We start from the raw sequence: 22,237 nt of genomic DNA on the forward strand, positions 1-22,237 counted from the left end.
GTAACGACTTACGCAAGCGGGGGGATTGGAGGGAGCGCCACCCCAACAGCTAGTATTTGATGAAATTAATTTTTTTCTTCCAGGTGAAAGTGAATTAACAGCGAATCGTCTGCCTCCTTTAAAGCGCTTCTGAAAGGACGTTCCCACCTATTTTTGCGGTGACTTGTTTTTTCATCTGACACCCCTCGGAATGGTAAAAATAATTTTGGTAATCTTTCATTGTATACAAAAAAGTTAATAATATTTAATAAAATTAACTTTTTTTTCTTCTAGGTGAAGGTGAATTAACAGTGAATCGTCTGCCTCCTTTAAAGTGCTTCTGAAAGCATCTTCCCACGATTTTGACGGTGACTTGTTTTTTCGTCTGACACCCCTTAGAATGATAAAATAGTTCTTGGTAATCTATGAGTGTTGTCCAGGTTAGACAAAAGTTAATAATATTTATTAAAATTAAATTTTTCCTTCCAGGTGAAAGTAAATTAAGAGCGAATCGTCTGCCCCCTTTATTTTAATTTCTACAAAGATGGATCAAAAAACACTTAGTGTCAAAGATAGTAGTTGACACAATTTGAACGCCCATTATTCTGCTTTGTAGTCAAATACCATAATTAAAGTTAAAGTTCACTTCGTTGTCATTGGATAGTAAAGATACCCTTAAATAATGTCACTGACAACATTTGATAATTTGCTTTTTTTGAATCTACAGAATATATCCAAATCCTTATAACTGCACTTAGTGAATCCTCTAATGTCTCAAAGGAGACTTAAAATCCCTGGTGATATGAAAGAGAGTGATTCAAATGTATAGTATGGTTTCATGGTTTTCTATATATCCTTGATTTTGAAAGGTTTAAACATTTTTTTTTTTTGTGTGTGTGTTAAGTCACATAGCTATGGTTTTCCTCAGATAATTAATCTGATCTCAAGATCTTTTAAGATTGATGTACTCGTAGCTTTGGTTCTCTTCACATTAAAAAAAATAATGTTTCTTATGTAATTTCATAATTACTGTATCTTAGTCTACAGAGCTACAAGCTGAACTTATTTTTTTTTGTTTACATATTAAGGAGGTGCATAGTGCTTGTTCTTCAACTCTCAGAGTACCCTTAGTGTACCCTTACTCTCAGTGTACCCTTAGAAGGTGTAAATTTGCATATAATTAAGAATACAAATGGTTTATTTCAATCTTTATTATAACAACACTGGGTTGAATTATTTCATAGAATTTTTATAACAAAAAAGAGAGGAAGTGAGAAAAAACCTAATGTTTTTTTCACTTTTTAACTATGAATTAATTCTTTGTAAACCTTCAATTTGTTGACTCCAATTGCCTTTAAATGGCTCATAGACTATATGAATTACCCCCATTCCAGGCCTTTCTACCTTAGTTCTGTCCAAAGATGGATGAACCCAACTAACTAGATTTTAATTCCAAAATCAATCATTTCAATTCAATTCCCCACTAGAAATCCAGTAGTCTTTCCTATCAGGCAAAGCTCATATAACAAGAACAAACAAGAAGCCCATATCATATATTTCCCATCTTTTCTGTCACCTGCAACAACCAAAACTCAAAATTCTCAAATTTTGAAATTTTTTTCCATGCAGGGATATTTTTCGTGGGGGGGGGGGGGATAAACGCCGGCCAACCCGAAAGAAAATCCATAAATATTGTCACTGACAATATTTGATAAGCCTACATACCTTAGTGTGAGGTATAACCTTTCACCAATACTAATTGCCTTTTGCGTCCGAGTGTCCTGTTTAGCCATAAGAGGGTCGTGAGAGCAGATTTAGAAGTTTGTCATTCATACTGTGATTTTTTCACGCGAGTCCACTGTTGAAAGAGATCTGCATCATTCATAAAATTTATTTCAGAAAACCAGTTGAAATATTGACTATGCCTATCTCGCACGGTTGCTCCAAAAACGTACTTTGACTTTTCTTTTTCTCTGCCCTTAATTCTTCGTCCTTGGCCTTGTGTTTCCGACTCTGTTCATGGAGCAAAATGATAATTGCACAAGCAGCAGCAACCTTTAGCCTATCACAGTCACATATTTTTTTTTTAAGGTTTGAATTTTCTGCCGAAACTTGACAATATGTTTAAATGTAATTGGTGGACAATGTTTTCCTAGTATGAGTGGCCGCACAGTGTAAAGATTATTCAGGTACAGTTTATTTTTTTTTTTTTTTTACACGTAAGCCCGAACAGTCCCTAAGGGTGTTCGAACATGCCACAAATTATTACCAAGTCATTGCTTAGTGCATAATCAATTAGAAGTATTCCATTTTCGCCTATCTCTCCCACGCTATGTTGGCCCAGAAGCTCAGAACAGTACTGGAGGTTTGCACCAACTCTGGCATTTAGATCGCCAACCAAAGAGAGTATAGCATACTAGGTAACGTCTTTAGTGGCTGTTTGCAGCATGTAGTAGAAAACAGACTTTTCTTTATTATCATCTTCGTTAGTAGGAGCTTAGCCAAGGCTGCCAAAGGGACACTTTTAGTGCTTTTTTGACACTTTTTCACTCTGGGTGACACCGTGCCGCTATTAGGTGGAAAAAGGCAACTTTTTGGAAAAAAAGGACACTTTTTGGTATTTTTTCAAAATCAATACCGTATGCATTTATTTTCAGTTTTTTTTTTTTTTTTAACTGCAACTGCTTTTAATTTATGCTTTGTACTTTTCAGGTTCGTTTTTGTCCTAGGGATTTTTTTTATCTTATCCACACTATATTCCTTTCTAAAAGCACGAAAATTCAAACGTGGTGAAACAGTTGACTTCAGTTCACATGATCCTGAAGTCTGATGATTAAGAGCTATTGTCCTCACCATCTTATTTTTGGAAGCTCTTGTTAGATGTGAAGAATCCCGACGGCACTCCCAAATTCTTTGAACTATCAAACTGTATGTTGAACTTATGTGCATTACCTCACTCAAGTGCTGGTGCCGAAAGACAGCTTTCTCAACTAACAAACATTAAAACTAAGTTGGGAAATCGGTTGGAAGTGAAAACTGTGGATTCCCTCATGCATGTAAAGCAGATGGTTACTCGTAGTGCTGTGTCGGTGGATCGGTGGCAGATTCTGCCAATATTACTTAACAACTTTTCGAGGTGGTACTGCAAGGCTGACGACAAGGATGAGCAATCAAAGAATGAATCTGAACCTTACCTATTTGACTGACTAATCAGAAAATCAAATAACTGAAATCAGATTGCAGTACCCGAAGTTTTTTTCTCCAAAATAGTTAACCACTAGATATTGATTTTTTTTTTTTTTTCAAAAACGAAAGCTGAAGCTTTGAACAGATTTCTTGTATAGGAATTTTGCATTAAAGTTTCCTTCATACTCTCACATTCTTGTATTTTTCCCCTTTCTTACTTGAAAAACTTGGCCTTTTCTGAACCCAGGGTGTGGCTGGACCTCTGTATAACGCTTCTAAATTGGAATCCGATTCATTCTGTATCTGCTCACTTTTCGTAAGCCTTCAAAACAGGGAATGAACTGCATGTAAAATCCAGCACAGTCTTTCCCTTATAAAGGTCTCTTCATGCTGTCTAGGTTTTTCAGTTCGGTCCATCTTGAGTCACCAATATGGCAAAGGCCTAGCGCAAAATATTTTGGATTTGCTTAGACATTTGTTGTGCACCATTCTGCTTTTGGTTAAAAGGATTGCAATTAAATAAGCCTTTCCATTCTCTTTTACAGACGCCGTCAACCTCTTCTCAGAAGAAAGAGAGTGGGCGGAGAGAAACGAATTTTCCTCGAAAAACCATAGCTATTCTTGATACCAAAAAGCCTTTTTCTTTGGTTTTTATGCTTTTTCTTTTTCATTTCAACATTTGATTGAGCACATGTGATATTCGTCTTGTCACTATTTGCAAGGAATTTGACATTTCTTTGTTTTTGAAGAATAAATTAGCTTTATGCAGAACAAGTGATATTTGTGTTGTCATTATTTCTCTCATTACCATGCTTGATCTCTTAGTTAATTGATCTCATGAATACATTAATGTTTAGATGAAATAACGCTGTGGTTGTGTATTTTTGCGACAGCAGCGTTACCTAACGCGTTGGCGAAAGCCAGGTGAAAAGGAGGTGGAGAACGTTCCAAGCCAAGCGCGTTTCACTTGCTTTTCTATATCAGTCTGCGGGAAATGGTCGACAAAATTTTGCAAAAGATCTCATATGTTACTGAAGGAAAAGAGGGAGTGAGGGCAATTAAGTCGCGTAGGCAGTGACATATATCGTATCTGTGGTCTGCTGGCGCAAATCTTTTACTTGTCTTCATTATGGCGTTTTCCGGTCGAGACGGCTGGGGCGGCTCACAGTGAAAACAGGTTTTATGGCCGTTTTCGTTTCTCGCCGTACAGAGTAGACATTTTGGCTGAAAACAAAAAAAGAAACAACACCTTGTGTCATTCATCTTAGTTGTACTCCAGCTTTTCTTTACGTTCCTGTAACACCGCAAACGCAGCACAAATGATTCAGAATCTTCTGCAGTTCCTGAAATAAGATTGGGTTTTCTAATTTTTTTGCCAAAAACGACGAAAACTGTCGTCCAAAAAGCGGCAAAGCCGGCTCTGGTGTCGGAAAACGCATAATAAAAACAGGCCTTTACTGAGTTTCGGAAGAAGAATAATTAGTACAACCGAAGGTTTGAGAGAACCCGAAAAATTGTACTGAATTCTTTTTCTTCTTCACGTGTTAGGTGAATTGAGGTTTTACATGGGATTTTACTTATTTGAAGAACGGCTTTGCTTTTACTTGAAAAAGAAGAACGTAAATCTGGCCCTGGAGTTGCGAGAAAACCATTTTAAAGCCTTTCTTTGTCAATTTTTAAAGTACACTGGCCAATTTTCTAGGAGGACACTAAAAGTGTCCCTTTTTTGCTGAATTTCACACTTTAGTCCCAAAAAGTTTGGCAACCCTGAGCTTAGCAGCTGACGGCATATCACATTTTTGTATGATTGGATATGAAGCGGGCTGACATTAGGCGTTCACTAATTGGGTTCCAGTTTGTCGTTACTTTTCGTGCAAATGGTAACATCAGAATTCATACACTATTACACAGGACGAAATGGTAGCCGCTAAACGCCATAGTATATCCATCACCAAACTTTTCAAACCCCTTTTCTCACTTCTTATTCTACTGAGAACAAATTTATTTATGAAATAATGTCTCGTTTCTTTAAAAAATTAAATAAAAAAAACTAGTTTTTTTAACTAAAAGTAAGGAGCGACATTAAAACTTAAAACGAACAGAAATTATTCCGTATATGAAATGGGTTGTCCCCTCCGCAATCCCACGCTCTTTACGCTAAAGTTTGACTCAATTTTACGCTAAAGTTTGCCACAATTCTACTTTTTAAAAAAAATAAAAACTTTAGCGTAAAGAGCGTGGGACTGCGGAGGGGACAACCCATTTCATATACGGAGTAATTTCTGTTCGTTTTAAGTTTTAATGTCGCTCCTTACTTTTAGTTAAAAAAACTAGTTTTTTTTATTTAATTTCTGAATGTTTTTGAATTAATGCATGTTTGATTTTGGCTCTCCGCACATAAATTATTGAAATGAAATTCGTATATTAATTTTTTTTTTTGGCTAAATGGCTTTCTCTTAGTTTTGATCAGAAGATTTTGAGAAATAAGGGGTTGGGAAGGAGGCCTAGCTGCCCTCCAATTTTTCGGTTACTTAAAAAGGCTACTAGAACTTTTAATATTCAACGAACGTTTTTATTAGTAAAAAATATACGTAACTTAAGAATTAACTTAGGTAACAAACTTTTATATTCTTATATTTTTATTACGTGTAGGAAGGGGTTTGTACCCTCGTTAATACCTCGCTCTTTACACTAAATCGTAAGTTTTGTCCCAATTCTTTAAGAATGACCCCTGAATCAAAAGGGCCGTAGAATAAATAGTTGAAATCACTAAAAATATTTTAGCATAAAGAGCGAGGTATTTATCTCCTCCTAAATACCTCGCTCTTTATGCTAAAGTATTTTTAGAACCCCTCATATGCGTAATAATCTCTGTTCGTTTTAAATTTCAATGCTATTCCTTACTTTCATTTGAAAAAACGTTTTCATGTTTATTTTTTCATTGTTTTTTTTTTTAAAGCAATGCTAGAAAATCCTGCACCCTTTTCATTGAATTTTTCTTCCCCCATGACATATTCCTCAAAGGAAAGATCCTCCCACAAAGCCCTCTCCCATCAACCCCACCCCCCAAACCAAAAAATCCCCATGAAAACGTCTGTACACTTCCCAATAACCATTACTATATGTAAACACTGGTCAAAGTTTGTAACTTGCAGCCCCTCCCTCAGGGATTGTGGGGGAGTAAGTCATTCCCAAAGACATAGTTATTATGGTTTTCGACTATGCTGAACAAAAGGGCTATCTTAAAATTTTAATCTGTTGACATTTGGAAAAAATGAGCATGGGAGGGGGCCTATTTGCCCTCCAATTTTTTTGGTCACTTAAAAAGGGCACTAGAACTTTTCATTTCCGTTAGAATGAGTCCTCTCGCAACATTCTAGGACCACTTGGTCGATAAGATGACCCCTGGGAAAAAAAAAACAAAAAAAAACAAACAAACAAATAAACACGCACCCGTGATTTGTCTTCTGGCAAAAAAATACAAAATTCCACATTTTTTAGATAGGAGCTTGAAATTTTTGTTATAGAGTTGTCTGATATACCGAATGCGATAGTGTGATTTTCGTTAAGATTCTATGACTTTTAGGGGATGTTTCCCCCTTTTTTCCAAAATAGGGCAAATTTTCTCAGGCTCGTAACTTTTGATGACAAAGACTAAATTAATTGAAACTTATATATTTAGAATCAGCGTAAAAATTCGATTCTTTTGCTGTATCTTTTAGCATCAAAATTCCGTTTTTTAGAGTTTCGTTTACTATTGAGCCGGGTCGCCCCTTACTACAGTTCCTTACCACGAACTGTTTGAAAAGAAAATAATTCGGTATTTCGGGGCTTCTGACATTACTACTCCTTTGCGGAAGTTAGGCTCAAATTTGAAAAAGGATTAAATTTTTTCTCTGGGCCCCTTCCACCTCTTAGTTCGTTTATTTTCCCGTTAGTTTTCACCTGTTTTCGCTTTATAGTTGTGTTATCTCTTAGTAGTTCTTTCGTTAGTTGAGTTATGGTTGTGGTATATATGTTTTATAGCTCGTATAGTTGTGCTATTTTCAAATTATACTCCATAATAGAGAGGCTCCGAACACCCAGCATTGTATATTAAGCTCTTAATTCGACGTTTTTTTCTACCGTGACCAGATTCATCCTGCGCCCTTTTCATTGAATTTTTTCCCCCATGGCATATTTCTCCAAGGAAAGATCTTCCCACATAGCCCCCTCCCTCAACCCTACCCCCAAAACCAAAAATATCCCCCTGAAAACGTCTGTACATTTCCCAATAACCATTATTATATGTAAACACTGGTTGAAGTTTGTAACTTGCAACCCCTCCCCCAGGGACTGTGGGAGAGTAAGTCATCCCCAAAAACATAGTTATTATGATTTTTGACTATGCTAAACAAAATGGCTATCTCGAAATTTTGATCCGTTGACTTTGGGAAAAAAATGAGTGTGGGAGGGGGCCTAGATGCCCTCCAATTTTTTGGTCACTTAAAAAGGGCACTAGAACTTTTCATTTCCGTTAGAATGAGCCCTCTTGCGACATTCAAGGACCACTTGGTCGATACGATGACCAAAATTCCACATTTTTGTAGATAGGAGCTTGGAACTTCTACAGTAGGGTTCTTTGATACGCTGAATCTGATGGTGTCATTTTCGTTAAGATCCTATGACTTTTAGGGGGTGTTTCCCCCTATTTTCCTAAATAAGGCAAATTTTCTCAGGCACGTAACTTTTGATGGCTAAGACTAAACTTGATGAAACTTATATATTTAAAATCAGCATTAAAATGCGATTCTTTTGATGTAGCTATTGATATTAAAATTCAATTTTTTAGAGTTTTGGTTACTATTGAGCCGGATCGCTCCTTACTACAGTTCGTTACCACGAACTGTTTGATTGCTCTTCATTTGATATCTGGTTCGTTTTTCTCAAGCTCGTATGTCTAGATTTGTTTTGCAGTAAATGGGTCCAAGGGCGTGCAAGGGTCATTATTTGGGGAGATAATGTATTCGAGGCTATTGTAAACGTTTGTTTGAAGATAGATTTTTTCCCTTGAGGGTTGCCCCTCAAGATTTCAAGTGTGGGTTCTATGCTCCCAGTCCAAATCTCCTCATTTGCGGAATTGGGACCGTAAAGACCTCTCCCCATCTTTGAGAGACAATCTTCACACGGTTGTGCTGAAATTAATTTTTCCCTCATAAATGAAAATGTATATTTTATTTGTGTGCATGGAAATATCATTATTATGTTTATGCAGCAAGGAAGCATTGAATGTAAAAACCCAATAAAATAGAAAAAAAACAAAGTAGTTAATAAAAAAAAGGAATGAAAATTATCCCATATTGACTATTTTTTTTTTATTTGTCAGATTTTTTCGCTTTATGTTTTTTTTAGGAACTTGGGGGGTTAGAATATCAAAAATGAAAAACATGAAGGTTTTGGTCTTTACACGTCTTGGGTGTCTAGAGCTGTGATTTCTAACGTAGGTCACAGGTAAAGCTGGTGGGTCATGACTATATTTTAGAGGGTCATGGGCGGGACGTGGAACCTTCTGCTGACTAAACTTTAGAACCTTAATTTTAAAGAAAAAATACATGTGAAAATATGGAATTTTTTATCAGAAATTGAGCTATATCCTAGCAATTATCGAAAATCTACTTTTTTCATTAGAATTCAATCAATTAAATCAATTTAAATTTAATTAAAATCAAATCAACTGTTATAAGTAATTCGGCCTACATCCCTTTCATAAATTTCAAATGGCTTCGGCTCAGAATTGTACTGCATCCCAATAATATTATTATTGAATTTGCTTGTATGGGCAAAGTTAAAAGCTATAATTTTTTAAATCATTTTTTTTTTGTTTCATTAGGGGGGGGGGATTCCTGTACACCTAATTTTCAAAATATTTCACCATGTCATTCATAGTTTTGCATAATTTGTGTGTTTCAATTACCTCTAGACAATAATTCAAATATATTGGCACCAACATTAGTCATTGCTAGTCAGTGCGCTTGAATTACTACTATTATTAAAAACTCGCTGCCTGAGGCCAATACAACCAAGAACATCCCTCCATACCATCTATTCAAAGCCTCCCTCTTTACACCCTCCCAGTCCTTCAACCTTCTTTACAACACCCAAACCCTTCTTTACGACACCCCCCAGGCCAATTTCAGATGATCTTCTTTTCATTTAGTCCTAGGTGGTTGGCCGTAAAGGACAATCTTTGACAATCTGTCATAATTCATCCGCAGTACGTGCCCAGCCCATCTCAACCTTTTTCTCATTATAGCCCTTTTACTAATCATTATTAGGTGTTTTTTTTTCTATGTAGTAGAATTGTTTTAATGCCGTGAAGTTACTATTATGTTTTTTTACATTATTCATTCTTAAAATCAACCTCTTACCAAAGTGGTTTCAGTAATGGAAGACAAACTCTCTGATAAATTATTTTATCCTGAATCCTCTCAGTTTGTAATGTTGAGATTAGGTCTTCGAAGGCCAACCCTTTAGATACAAATTATACGTTTTTGTTTACTAACATTTTGTTTGGACAGCGCAAATACGCCTTAGATTTATGTTATGTAATCAACAGCCTCTGTTGGGAAAAGAATCACGTACTTCGGTAATTATTTTATCCGTAATTCTCACTAAAATTGCATGTTAAATTACATACCCACATTTAGACGTTTTAGTTGCTCTAACCTCCCCCAGTAGATACTTTTTTTTGTTTGGTTTTGAAAATATATTTTCTGGTATTTTCACTGAACAAAAAATCAAAAGGTCAATGAAATTGCCCCCCCCCCCCCCGAATGGCACTTTTTCGGTATTTGTATTGAAAAATATCATTTTTGGTATTTTCATTGAAAAACATTTGAAAGAACAGCAAAATACCCCCCCCCCTACGGATTTTGAAATGTATTTTGCCTCAACCTTTGCTTTGTGGTTTGACACTTCTGTTTGCTTTGTAATTCCTCCTTCACCTGCAACAAAATTCCTATGCTATTTTTGGTGCACTATAATTTATGAAAGTTCTGTCTAAAAACAAAAGTGATAGCTAATATTCTTTGTGTCTTAATGTTATTTTTCAGGCCAAGCAAGTTGGTCAGGGTGGCTGTGTTCGATATCAGCCAAAAATTCGTCGCGTGGTGCTAGATTTGACCACTGAATGGAAACATATCAATGAAGACTCCCAGGAAAAGAAATTGGCCTTGACTGCTGAATGTGTCTATGAAATATTCAAACACATTCCTGATGAGGAATGTCACTTTCTTGGCATCGATCCAAACTTTGCAAGACCTGATTGGATGTTTCTAAATGTAATTCCCGCACCTCCGCTCAATGTCCGGCAAACGGTTATTATGTTTGGACCTGCTAAGGGTCATGACGGTTTGGTTTACAAGCTAGGTGATATAATCGATTGCAAGTGTGTCTGCTATATGTGTCTAGGCCCACTATTTGTATTGCTCCATCATTACAATGAGGGGACTATCACAATAAAACTAATTTTACATAGAAAGGAAACAAATTCTAATTATCTTTGTTAGAATTCGTAGTGAACCACAGTTTTTCCAAGATAGTTCCTTTTTTAAACCATAACAATCGTCATATGAACGACAAAAAAACAAAACAAAAAAAAATATAAAATTAAAGATGTTAAGAATAATACTTTATGATTTCGGAATTCGTTTCTTTTAATACTTATCAAGGTTTGCTTCTTACAAAGGAATCGGTTAAAAAACAAAATCAGGTAATAAAACTAATATTACATAAAAGCGAAACAAATTCTATTTATCTTTGTTGGAAGTCGTGTTCAACCACAGTTTTACCAATATATTTCCTTTTTTAAACCATAATAATCGTCATACGAACGAAAAAAAAACAACAATGAAATTAAATATGCTAAGAATAATACTTTACGATTTCGGAGTTCGTTCCATTTAATTCTTATAAAGGTTTCCTTCTTACAAAGGAATCAGTTAAAAAAAAAAAAAGAAAGAAAATTTGTTTGGTTAAATATATCACACACATGTAAAACACTTCAGCTTTTCTTAGCAGAACCCTTGCAAAGAACTAACCACGTTGTCATCACTTTTATTCGATAAGCTCTTTACAGTAATTAATTTTAAAAAAAAGGTTTTTTTAACTGGAAGTAAGGAGCGACATAAAAACTTAAAACGAACAAAAATTACTCCGTGTATGAAAGGGGCTGTTCCCTACTCAACGTCCCACTCTTTACGCTAAAGTTTGACTCTTTCTCTCAACTCTGCTTTTAAAACACTAAAAACAGCCCCTTGCATATACGGAGTAATTTCTTTTCGTTTTAAGTTTTTACGTCGCTCCTTACTTTCGGTAAAAAAAACTTGTGTTTCTTATTAAATTCCAAGGACTAGGAGCACGCAACTCATGAGAAAGTATAATTTGTCTGATCCCAGTTTTAAGCTATATGAGCTTGATGGTCAAATGTCAATTAAGCAAACTGGCCGTGAATGGCAAAATGCCATTTTTAATATCTAGGAAATCTAAGTTAATAAGTTGATTAATAACGGGGCTCAAATCAATGACTCTGGTGTGTCTGCTAGGGGCTTATATCTTGTTTAAATATTTCTGAATTTCATCTGCCTTTTCGACTTTCACTATTGGCAGGTGAGAAGAACATTTAAAAGATTTTACCCTATTTTTGAAAATTGGGGAACCAACTTAGAAAGTTTCAAAAATTGCTAAGCCTGATCATAGCTTTCAGTAAATCCAATAAAATACATTTTTAAAACTTTGAAAAAGACACATCCATTCCCATTCTGGGGAGTTGTTATTACTGGATCTACTTTTCTTGACATCATTTCTGTATATGGTGAAGCTCACCAACAATAAAAAAGGGAGTTTTTGGAATACAAATCTTCAGACGAGAAAGCCAAGCTAATCCAAATGCCTTAAGATTAAAATTTTTTCCTTAGCTCAGCACATATAAGACAACCTTTAATATTTGAAACTAATTTATGACTAATATATGACTAATATAAGAAACATCAGAAAAACCAGAGAGACAGGTAGCAGATATTTTTGCCAGAACACCTGAAATACATAATTTTAATAAGATCAGATGTAAGACTCCACCTTGTCTTAACCCTCTTTTCACTTTAATAATAGTAACTGACTCCGATTTGAGCCTAGGGAGATAATTAGAGTACCAGTAACGTAAAAGTATTATAAACGATAGATTGACACCATAGCCATGAAGAGCAGAAAAAAGCTGATCATGACATGCACTATCAAAAGCTTTTGATTTTTTTTTATTTTGAATATATAAGGATATTTTTAGCTAGAAATCTATGTTACTCAAGATTATAATTAATAATAATTAATTTTGAATATCAAAAAAATAAAAATTTAAAATATTTCAATTTTTTTGTCTCAAGCAAAGCGTAAATGATGCAATTGCCCCTAGTATCCATAGGGCTAGGGAAGTGGGATGGAAAGAGTAACAAAATTTTAGTTTGTAGCAGTTTTTTTAGTTAGATTTGAGGATTAAAGCTAATTTTTTCCTCGGTGTAAAATTTGTTTATTCAGTATCAACTGTCCGTCTATTCTTTATCACTACCTCATTTGCTTATGTTCGAAATGGTTAATTTAATTTATCTTTGTTTTGGGTTTCATTATTTATTGATAAGGATTTCTAAAAATTCAAATTTTTTTTATCATTTTAAAACTCTGCTTCTGTTTATCCTAGGTTTAGCATGGCTTTTCTTTTTTCTGAAAAAAAAAAATTATTGCCAAGTTTACTAATGAAAATTTCTCCAGTTTTCTGGTCTAAGGCTCAAGAATATAATATTATAATTTAAATTCTTAAATTGCACACAGTAATCCGAGCTTGCACTTTGATTCTATTCAATATGATTTTTGCATAAATCTTATTCGACTCGAAGCTAAGGTTCGACGATGGTTATATTTCAAAATAATTTACAACTTAAAATCTCAAAAGACTCCTCCTGCGATTATTTTCAAAATGTTAAATAGGAACAAAAATGATATTTAAATGTATACGAAAAATCACTCAGATCACTTTATTTCTCACTCTTTAAACTCTTTTACCTGTGGCTTTAACAGAAACTTTTGCATGGTATGATATAGAAAAAAAAATACCACCTGGCAATCTGGTTGTTTTTGATCCTATGTCTTCAATATCCCTATGAGTTCAACATCCCTCTGAAAATTCACTGAAATTTCCAGTTTAGTATACTAGCAGTTTTCGTATGTTTTATACACCACTGTTTAGCAACAAGAAAGCAAAGAGTGTCATGAGATTTATATTAAAAACTCCTTAACCTATCCTAAAAGTTTCAAATATAAGTAATTAACTGTTCCTGATATAGTGAATATTTGCCCTTTTGACAACTTGGATTCAGATATAAGCTTTTGATTTAGTGTTCTTTCCTCTTAACATCTGGAAGTTCCAATTTAATAATCTGAACTATCCCCGGTGTGTATTAAATACCTTTTCATCAAACTGTCCTTACATCGTGTCTTTTGATATAGATCAATATCCCCGGAGAGGGTCAACCAAATAATATTATCCAATTTTGAAATATTGTGGATAAAACCATTTCACAACCTGAATGCAGATCTTAATTTTAATTTCGTTCAAAATCCTGTCCAAAGTTTTATATATTTCCAACACCATACCCTTAATCATTTCTGATATAATAAAGACGTGCCATTTTGACAGGCGCCAATGAACAACACAGCATTTGAAAGGGATTCTGATTTACTGATAATTTTACTGATATTGGTCCGTTTTGGTTGATACTTTTGGGCTCAAAAACCTGTTTCTATTTAATTTATATTCTTGGGGTTTCCCCCCTGTAGTAGCGTAATATTTGTAGGAATGAATATATAATGAGTCGAGGGTAAGAGGCTTGATATACGATTTAGATTCGTGTCAATAGAAGCACATTACCAAGTGCTGAATACATCGTTGTTACCGAGACAGACCTAGGATTGGACAAAACCTAAATTCAGCTGGATGACCAGGGAACTTTTTGTTGTCAGGTTCTATGCCTGCTTCAGTAAAGACCAAGTCTTCGTCCTCTACTGGTTCTAAGAGTAATAGTTATCCTGAGGCTAAGATAATTTCAATGATTTAAATAATATGAAAATTATAACATAGAATTTTGCAACGTTAAAAATTATTCATCGTATCAAATATGTGACAGACAAATTCGGACGGTTCAAACTTGACTTATTGAGAGTTACAGAAACTCATTTTTAAGGAGTAGAAAACATGCAATTAGGTGAAATAAAATTTATAACTCAGGGAGGAAGGCAGGAGCACATAGAAATGGAGTATGGCTTTTAATTAATAAGAAAGTCGTGTATTTCGGCAGGGAAAGTAATAATGTTGTAATACTAAGCAGAAATTCAATTATCAAAAAGTGCAGGGTGTAGGTCAGTGCAATATATGCCCTTCTGGAACCTACTTGTGCAAATTATTATGACTCAGATGAATTTTACCTGCAGTCACGGGAACAAATCTTTAGGGTTCAAGGCAGAGACATGGGGTTTTGATTAAAATTACATAAAAAAACTAGTTTTTTTAACTGAAAGTAAGGAGCGACATTAAAACTTAAAACGAACAGAAATTTCCCCGTATATGAAATGGGTTTTCCCCTCCGGAATCCTTCGCTCTTTACGCTAAAGCTTGTAATGGTTTTAAAAAACAGAATTGTGGCAAAGAGACAAACCTTAGCGTAAAGAGCGAGGGATTGCGGAGGGGACAACCCATTTCATATACGGGGTAATTTCTGTTCGTTTTAAGTTTTAATGTCGCTCCTAACTTTCAGTTAAAAAAACTGGTTTTTTTTATGTAATTTCTGAACGTTTTTGAATTAATGCATGTTTGATTTTGTTTCTCCGCCCATCAATTATTAAAATGGAATTTGTATATTAATTCCTTTTTTGGCTAAATGGCTTTCTCTTAGTTTTGATCAGACGATTTTGAGAGATAAAGGGTGGGGAAACAGGCCTAGTTGCCCTGCAATTTTTCGGTTACATAAAAAGGCCACTATAATTTTTTATTTTTAACGAATGTTTTTATTAGTAAAAAATATACGTAACTTAAGAATTAACTTACGTAACAAACTTTTATATTCTTAAATTTTTATTATGTATATGAGGGGGTTCGTACCCTCGTTAATACCTCGCTCTTTACACTAAATCGTAAGTTTTGTCCCAATTCTTTAAGAATGACCCCTGAATCAGAAAGGCCGTAGAATAAATAGTTGAAATTACTAAAAACACTATAGCATAAAGAACGAGGTATTTATCTCCTCCTAAATACCTCGCTCTTTATGCTAAAGTATTTTTAGAATCCCTCATATGCGTAATAATCTCTGTTAATTTTAAGTTTCAATGCTACTCCTTACTTTCAATTAAAAAAAACGTTTTCATGTTTATTTTTTCATTGTTTTCTTTATAGTAATTTTAGAAAATCCTGCGCCCTTTTCATTGAATTTCTGTTTCCCCATGACATATTTCTCCAAGGAAAGATCCTCCCACATAGCCCCCTCCCCTTAAACCCACAACCCCATCCAAAAACCAAAAAATTCCTATAACCATAATTATATGTAAACACTGGTCGAAGTTTGTAACTTGCAGCCCCTCCCCCAAGGAATTCCCGAAGACATAGTTATTATGGTTTTGATTATGCGGAAAAAATGGCAATCTCAAAATTTTGATCGGTTGACTTTGGATAAAAAATGAGCCTGGGAGAGGGCCTAGGTGCCCTCCAATTTTTTTCGTCACTTAAAAAGGGCACTAGAACTTTTCATTTTCATTAGAATGAGCCCTATTGCGACATTCTAGGACCAATAGGTCGATACGATGACCCCTGGGGAAAAAAAACAAAAAAAAAAAAACAAAAAAAAAAACAAATAAACACGCACCCGTGATTTGTCTTCTGGCAAAAAGTACGAAATTCCACATTTTTCTAGATAGGAGCTTGAAATTTTTGCTATAGGGTTCTCTGATACGCCGAATACGATGGTGTGATTTTTGTTAAGATTTTCTGACTTTTAGGGGTTTTTTCCCCCTATTTTGCGAAATCAGGCAAATTTTCTCAGGCTCGTAACTTTTGATGACAAATATTAAATTTGATGAAACTTATATATTTAAAATCAGCATAAAAATCCGATTCTTTTGATGTATATTTTAGCACCAAATATTTTTTTGTAGAGTTTCGTTTACTATTGAGCCGGGTCGCTCCTTACTACAGTTCGTTACCACGAACTGTTTGATATTTAAATACCTAGGTTTAAAATAAATAGGAATAGACTCTATCCTAGCTTAGGTATATTTAGTATAAGAAAATATAATAATAATGTCTACAAACTGCTAAAATTTTTTCGGTATTACAATATAGTTATAATCAATGCAGAGTTTCACGTGATGGTATTCGGTATTCACGTGATGGTAAGCTTATTGATTGTATTATTGTAAATTGAATACTGGCAGTATCAGTACACGATACTAGGATATATAGTGGTGCTGTTATTGGTTTTGAAAGTTACAGTCACCATCTATAAGTGCCCAGGGTTATGTTAAACCTAAGGTTTTGGAAGCGTAAGCATCTTCTGGGTAGATAAGGTGTTAGTAGACACTAGGAGGAGAATTTGAGATTAACTTTCCAGAAGTAGTTGAATACTAAACAGAAGAGTTTAAATTTGGACAGTTTAGAAGATAGATGGAATAATTTAAGGAGAAACATCTGTAAAATTGGTGATGATGTATTTGAGAAGAAAGTTAGAAACATAATTGGGAATATTAGTGAAAATGCTTTATGTTTATTAAAAAGAAGAACAGGCTTTAATAAGAATTATCTAACTGATAGATAATATGAAAATAAAAGGAATTGAAATTAACTAGAAAAACTATTTATAAATGAAGTAAGGAGGTGTGAAGTGGAGATAATGGATAAAATTACCAAGGATCTAAAAGATGCAGCTTGACGGCAGGTAGCTAGTTCTTTCTTATGCTGATAATTTATAGACTTAAAGAAACCTTCGAAAAAGTTTTAAGAGAAGAAGAAACTGGTTTTGGGAAGGTCTAAGGATGTGTAAATCGAAATTTCCCCTCTTAGCTTAATATCTGAGATGTGTCATCAAATACTTTCACTTCTCAGTTTTTTCCCAGTTTTATAGATTATGAGCAGGTGTTCAGTTCAAATGATAGAAGAGCTTTGGTAAGGGTTCTTTTCTTGTTAGGTATACCAGACAATTAATGTTATTAGTGCTATGTACGAGAATGACACTGTTGAGGCGTAGGTACGAAAAGAGGCTAATAAAGAGGCTAATAGCTGGTTTCGTATTAAATTTGGAGTTAAGCAGGGTTAAATTCTATTTTCATTCATATGTATTGTTTTGTAAAATTTTTCTAAAGGAGCAGAGGAAAGGTGTCAGGAAAGCACAGAAAATAATGGTAAAGAAGAACTTCCCTGGACTTATATTATGCTGATAGTGTAAGCATCCTAGATATAAGTTTGAGAAAAATGAATGAACTCTTAGAGATTTTGTGAGTTGATTGTGTTAGAAAAGGTTTGAAAGTTAAAATTAAGAAGAAAAAGTCGGTAAAGCTAGGACTTAGTGAAGATGTAAGGATGTTGTTGGCAAAAAAAATATCAAACGGATAGCCTCAGTTACCTTGGTAGTATTATAAAAAAGATGGTTGGTGCTGGAAAACAGTTAAAAGCAGAATAGCCAAGGATCATTTTAATAACTGAAAAAATGTTTGAGGAAAATGAAGGTGAGTCGGCAAATCCAAACCATCATATTGAAAGCAACGGTATTGGCATTTTTCACATATGGTTCAGACACATAGGTGGTCCAATTGACGAGAGAAGATGTTCTATATGTTTTCTAGAGAAATTGCCTACGGCTTTCTTTTGGTACCCGACTAACAGACCTCATTTTAAAGAGTTGACCTTGATTCAATCCGAATTTCTAGGGCTATCGCTAGAGAAAGATTGAAATGGCTATGGTATGTTTTGCGGATCAAGGATAACAAATTGCCAAAAATTGTCGTTTGCACAAAGTTGTCTTGGGCTAAAGGAAAAACAGGTCGTTCATGGTTTGCATATAAGGATGTCCTCAAGAAAAGTTTAAGAGAAATAGGAAATTCATGAGAGGGGGTAAAGAGGAAGGCGTTAAATAGATTACAATGGAGGTGAAGCAGCCGTACATGCGTTGGCCTCAAGTGACTTGAACCTGTGGTCAATTGTTCCATAGCAGTATCATGATACCTTCGGTATCTTTGGTTCCGACTGGCTAAGGTCGTTCCACCATTTCTGAATTTCTTGACCTTCCAGCCTTCTTTGGATCTCTGACAGAATAACTTTGTGATCTGAGATTTGGCAATCTCCTCCATTCCACGCATACGATAAACTTGTGCTGTTCAAAAGTTTTTTGACATGGAAGGGAAACATCGAAACTTAAAAAATTGGGTCTGTCTATGTTTTCTCATGAAGGAAAGTCCCAAATCTCCCTTGATGAAAAGTCTATGGGGTAGGGCTTGCGGACCTAGCTTTTGTTTATATTATTGTAGCTTTAGAGTTTCTAATGATTTTGGCACTTCTAGGCCTCGTATATCTCCTCCGCAGTGGAGGATTTGCCTTATTTTTGAGCAGATTTTTGTGCGTCTTTAAGTCACCTATCCCTGACAAGTTACTGCTCCTGAACAGCGTTGCCCTTGCTGCTTTTCCTCGATTTGCTATCTTTGAAATATGATTGCTCCATCTTTCGTTAGAATTTAGATGGAATCCTAAATATATTGCCTGAGACACAACCTTCACAGCTTCACCATTCAAATTAAAATTCTCTTCATCCTTACTCCCTGTTGATTATCTACGGCCAACCATCATCACCTCTGTCTTGTTTGTGTTAATTTCCAGTTTCTTTCCCTCTAAATAATCAGAATCAGCTGTGAAATCCAACAGAGTTTGTAGCACCGAACGGGATCTGGCAAGCAAGGCAGTATCATCGGTAATAAAAGTAATGATAATATTTTATTTCCAAGGTGTACAACTAGCGCCATCTTTTTTCAAAGTATTCGGCAAGATCATTTATAAAAGTAGCAAAAAGTTTCGGTGATAGGGTACTACCCTGTTTTATACCTTTTACACTAAAAAAAATTCTAGATATACCACTTCCTGCTATCTTTACCACATTTCTGGTCAAACAATACATTTAAAGAAGAACCCTTAAAAAGGGTGGCGGAATTCTTGTTCAAAAAAGCGTTCTAAACAGAATTATACGGTCAACATTGTCAAATGCTCTACTTAAATCAAGAAAAGCCACGTACAGCTTTTCGTTTCCCTTGCAATACTTACTAATCAACGCATTTAGCAAAAACATTCGATCAGACGGTGAGTACCCTTTATGGAAACCGGCTTACTCTTCTTTCAGAATTAACCTCTCATCCAGCCATAATTCCAGCCTTTTGTTTAAGATTTTGTCCAAAATTTTTCCAAGACAGTTTTCTAAGCTGATTAGTCGGTAATTCTCGCACAGACTTTCATCACCTTTCTTAAATAGGGGGATAACTACAGATATCTTCTAAGGATCAGCCCACCTTTTTTCTTTCATAACCAAGTTATAAAACCCCAGAGGCAGAACTAGTAATATTACTTGTAGTACATTCAAAGCCTTTGCTGGAATTTCATCTGGTCCTAGCACAGACCAACCCCTTGTTTGTTTTTTTGCATCTTCTACTTCTTCCCGCTGAATTTGGCGACAAAGGTGATAATCTTCTTCCAGTGGAGGGTTTTCAGTGTGGTCACATGAGGGTGTTCCGACTTCTTCTGCCAGTTTTTTGAAATCGGTTGGGGACTGTTGTGTGCCAGAATTTTGTACCAATTGTTTTACAAATACAGAAGAGAGAATAACGAGGACTTTTTTCCCAATGAACAAAACTTATTTGAATATTTTGTTCCTTTTGTTCATTCACTGTCTTGTGAAAAAAAGTCCTCAATATTCTCTCTTCTCTATTTGTATTATGGAAAGGCAGTGTAGTCTTCGTCATTATTTACCTATTGTAAGTTTCTTCGGTATGATTGTTTATATAGTTTCTGTTCATTTTAGATTTTTTTTTATACTTCAAAAGAAAATTATTTATGTTGGTCTTACGCTTGTCTTACATATTCAATTTAAGCTTTACTTGTATTAAAATTCATTTACTTATTTATATTAGCTGTGTGCTTTTTTGTTATAATTGTTGTTTATTTAATTTATGTTAGTTTTAAGTTCTATTTATCTTTGTGGAAATTTCTATTCGTTTTGAGTATAATATGATATTCGTAGTATAATGTGATATTTGTAGGATAATTTGTTTTAGAAAAGCACCAAATAAGTAGTAGGCTATATGCTGTTACCGTTAGGGAAACAGGTAGTAGCCAAACTCTTGTTTGTAGTTAAAAATATTGGTGTCATAAACAGTTTTGGAAAGAGTGAATAAAATTAAACTGAATTCCCATGACTTTTAAAATGAAATATCGTTCATAAGATTTTTTTTTTTTTGTCAGGCCATGGAAGAAGGGCCAGGGGTAGAATCCCATTATTTATCATTGATTATTTTTGGGAGGGATGATTATCTGGCCATGAAGGACTGGGGGTCAGGTCTCATGAATTTTGTGCAAAATATCGTTAATAGGCTATTGTTTTTTTATAGGAGGTTGTGCCATGGAGGGCCAGGGGTGAGTTCCCGTAATTTTTAAAATAAAGTTCTTTTTTTGTTGGGGGGGATGTTATGCAGGAAGAGCCAAGCGTCAGCTCCCAAAAATTTTGGAACAAAATATCCTTAATAAGTTTTTTGGGTGGGGCTGGGGGGTTTGCCTGTCTGGTCTTTGAGCTATTTTAAAAGCCCTCACATAAGAACCTTCTGTGCCTCGAGGGCATAATATAGAACATTTACCCGCGGGATCTGGAGGATTGTACTGACCATGGAGGTTTTTCATCTGATACTTTGACTGATTTAAAGATAATGCCTATCTAGAAAATTCGATCGGATGGATTTTTGGTAAAGAATGCAGGGGCTTAGTTACCCTCGGGTCTGTTTCAACTCTTAAAAAGAGAACTATAACTTTCAGGTTCCAATAGAATGATCCCCTCCAAATCTTATATAACCTCTTCTTCCATAAGAACCTTATCTGCCCAGGGGCCTTTATATGCACCCTGTTTTTTTTTTACATCGGAGTTTCTACTGTAAGATCTCAGGTCCATTTTGGACAAAATGAATATCTTAAATTTTTCATCGGAAGCATTCGGGGAAAAGAGGGTTAGTGGAGAGGAGGGGCTAGTTGTCGTCGGATCACTATTAATTATGAAAAAGGGAACTTCAACTTTTAGCTGCCCCTGGGCCCTTGGGGGTATATCGACCCCGAGTTTTTTTATTTGATTGTTAGGCTATTTAAAAGAAAATGGCTATCTCAAGTTGATTGTATACATTTAAGGAAAAGAGGATGTGTTTGGAAGGGGGGTATATGCCCTCCCATCACTTTTGACACTTGAAAATGTAACTAAACCTTTCAACTTCCAATAAAATTAGATACATTTGAAGTTTAAACAACCACTCCTAGCATAAAAACCCTAAATACCCCAAGGGGATAACATAAATCACTTGTCCCTCAGCTCTGGGGGTTTTATTGAACCCGGACAATTTTGTATTCAATGTTTGAACTAATTTTATCAAACTGGCTATCTTAAATTTTTATTAGATTGGCTTATGGTTAAAAATGGCTTGGGAGACTAGTAGCCCTTTGGTCTTCCAGTTTTAAAAAGTAAACTAGAACTTTCAATTTCCAATTAAATTAGCCCCCCCTTAAGTTTGTACGAATATCCCTTCCTTAAGAACCGTATATGCCCCAAGGGTATACCTTATAACTCCTACTCTTAGGTACTGGTGAGTTGTGTTGACCCAATATTGTCTTATCTCATCTCTGAATAATTATTATAATTTTTACTGGATGCATTTAGGGAAAAAAGACAAGGAGAGGGCTAGTTGACCTCCCATCACTCTTGACTCTTAAAAC

The 22,237-nt window shown here is 35.0% G+C and overlaps 1 protein-coding gene across 1 annotated transcript in view; it reads left to right on the top strand.

Moving 5' to 3' along the window:
* The window catches only part of LOC136038370 (DNA-directed RNA polymerase II subunit RPB1-like), a 49,252-nt gene that overhangs the window by 2,336 nt on the left and 24,679 nt on the right, over positions 1–22,237 (top strand). The window contains exon 2 of the mRNA XM_065721439.1: positions 10,257–10,625. Coding sequence (XP_065577511.1) covers positions 10,257–10,625 — 369 coding nt within the window. The remainder of the gene's footprint in view (positions 1–10,256; positions 10,626–22,237) is intronic.

Source organism: Artemia franciscana, chromosome 18 (assembly GCF_032884065.1).
Source record: "Artemia franciscana chromosome 18, ASM3288406v1, whole genome shotgun sequence".
NCBI lineage: Eukaryota > Metazoa > Arthropoda > Branchiopoda > Anostraca > Artemiidae > Artemia > Artemia franciscana.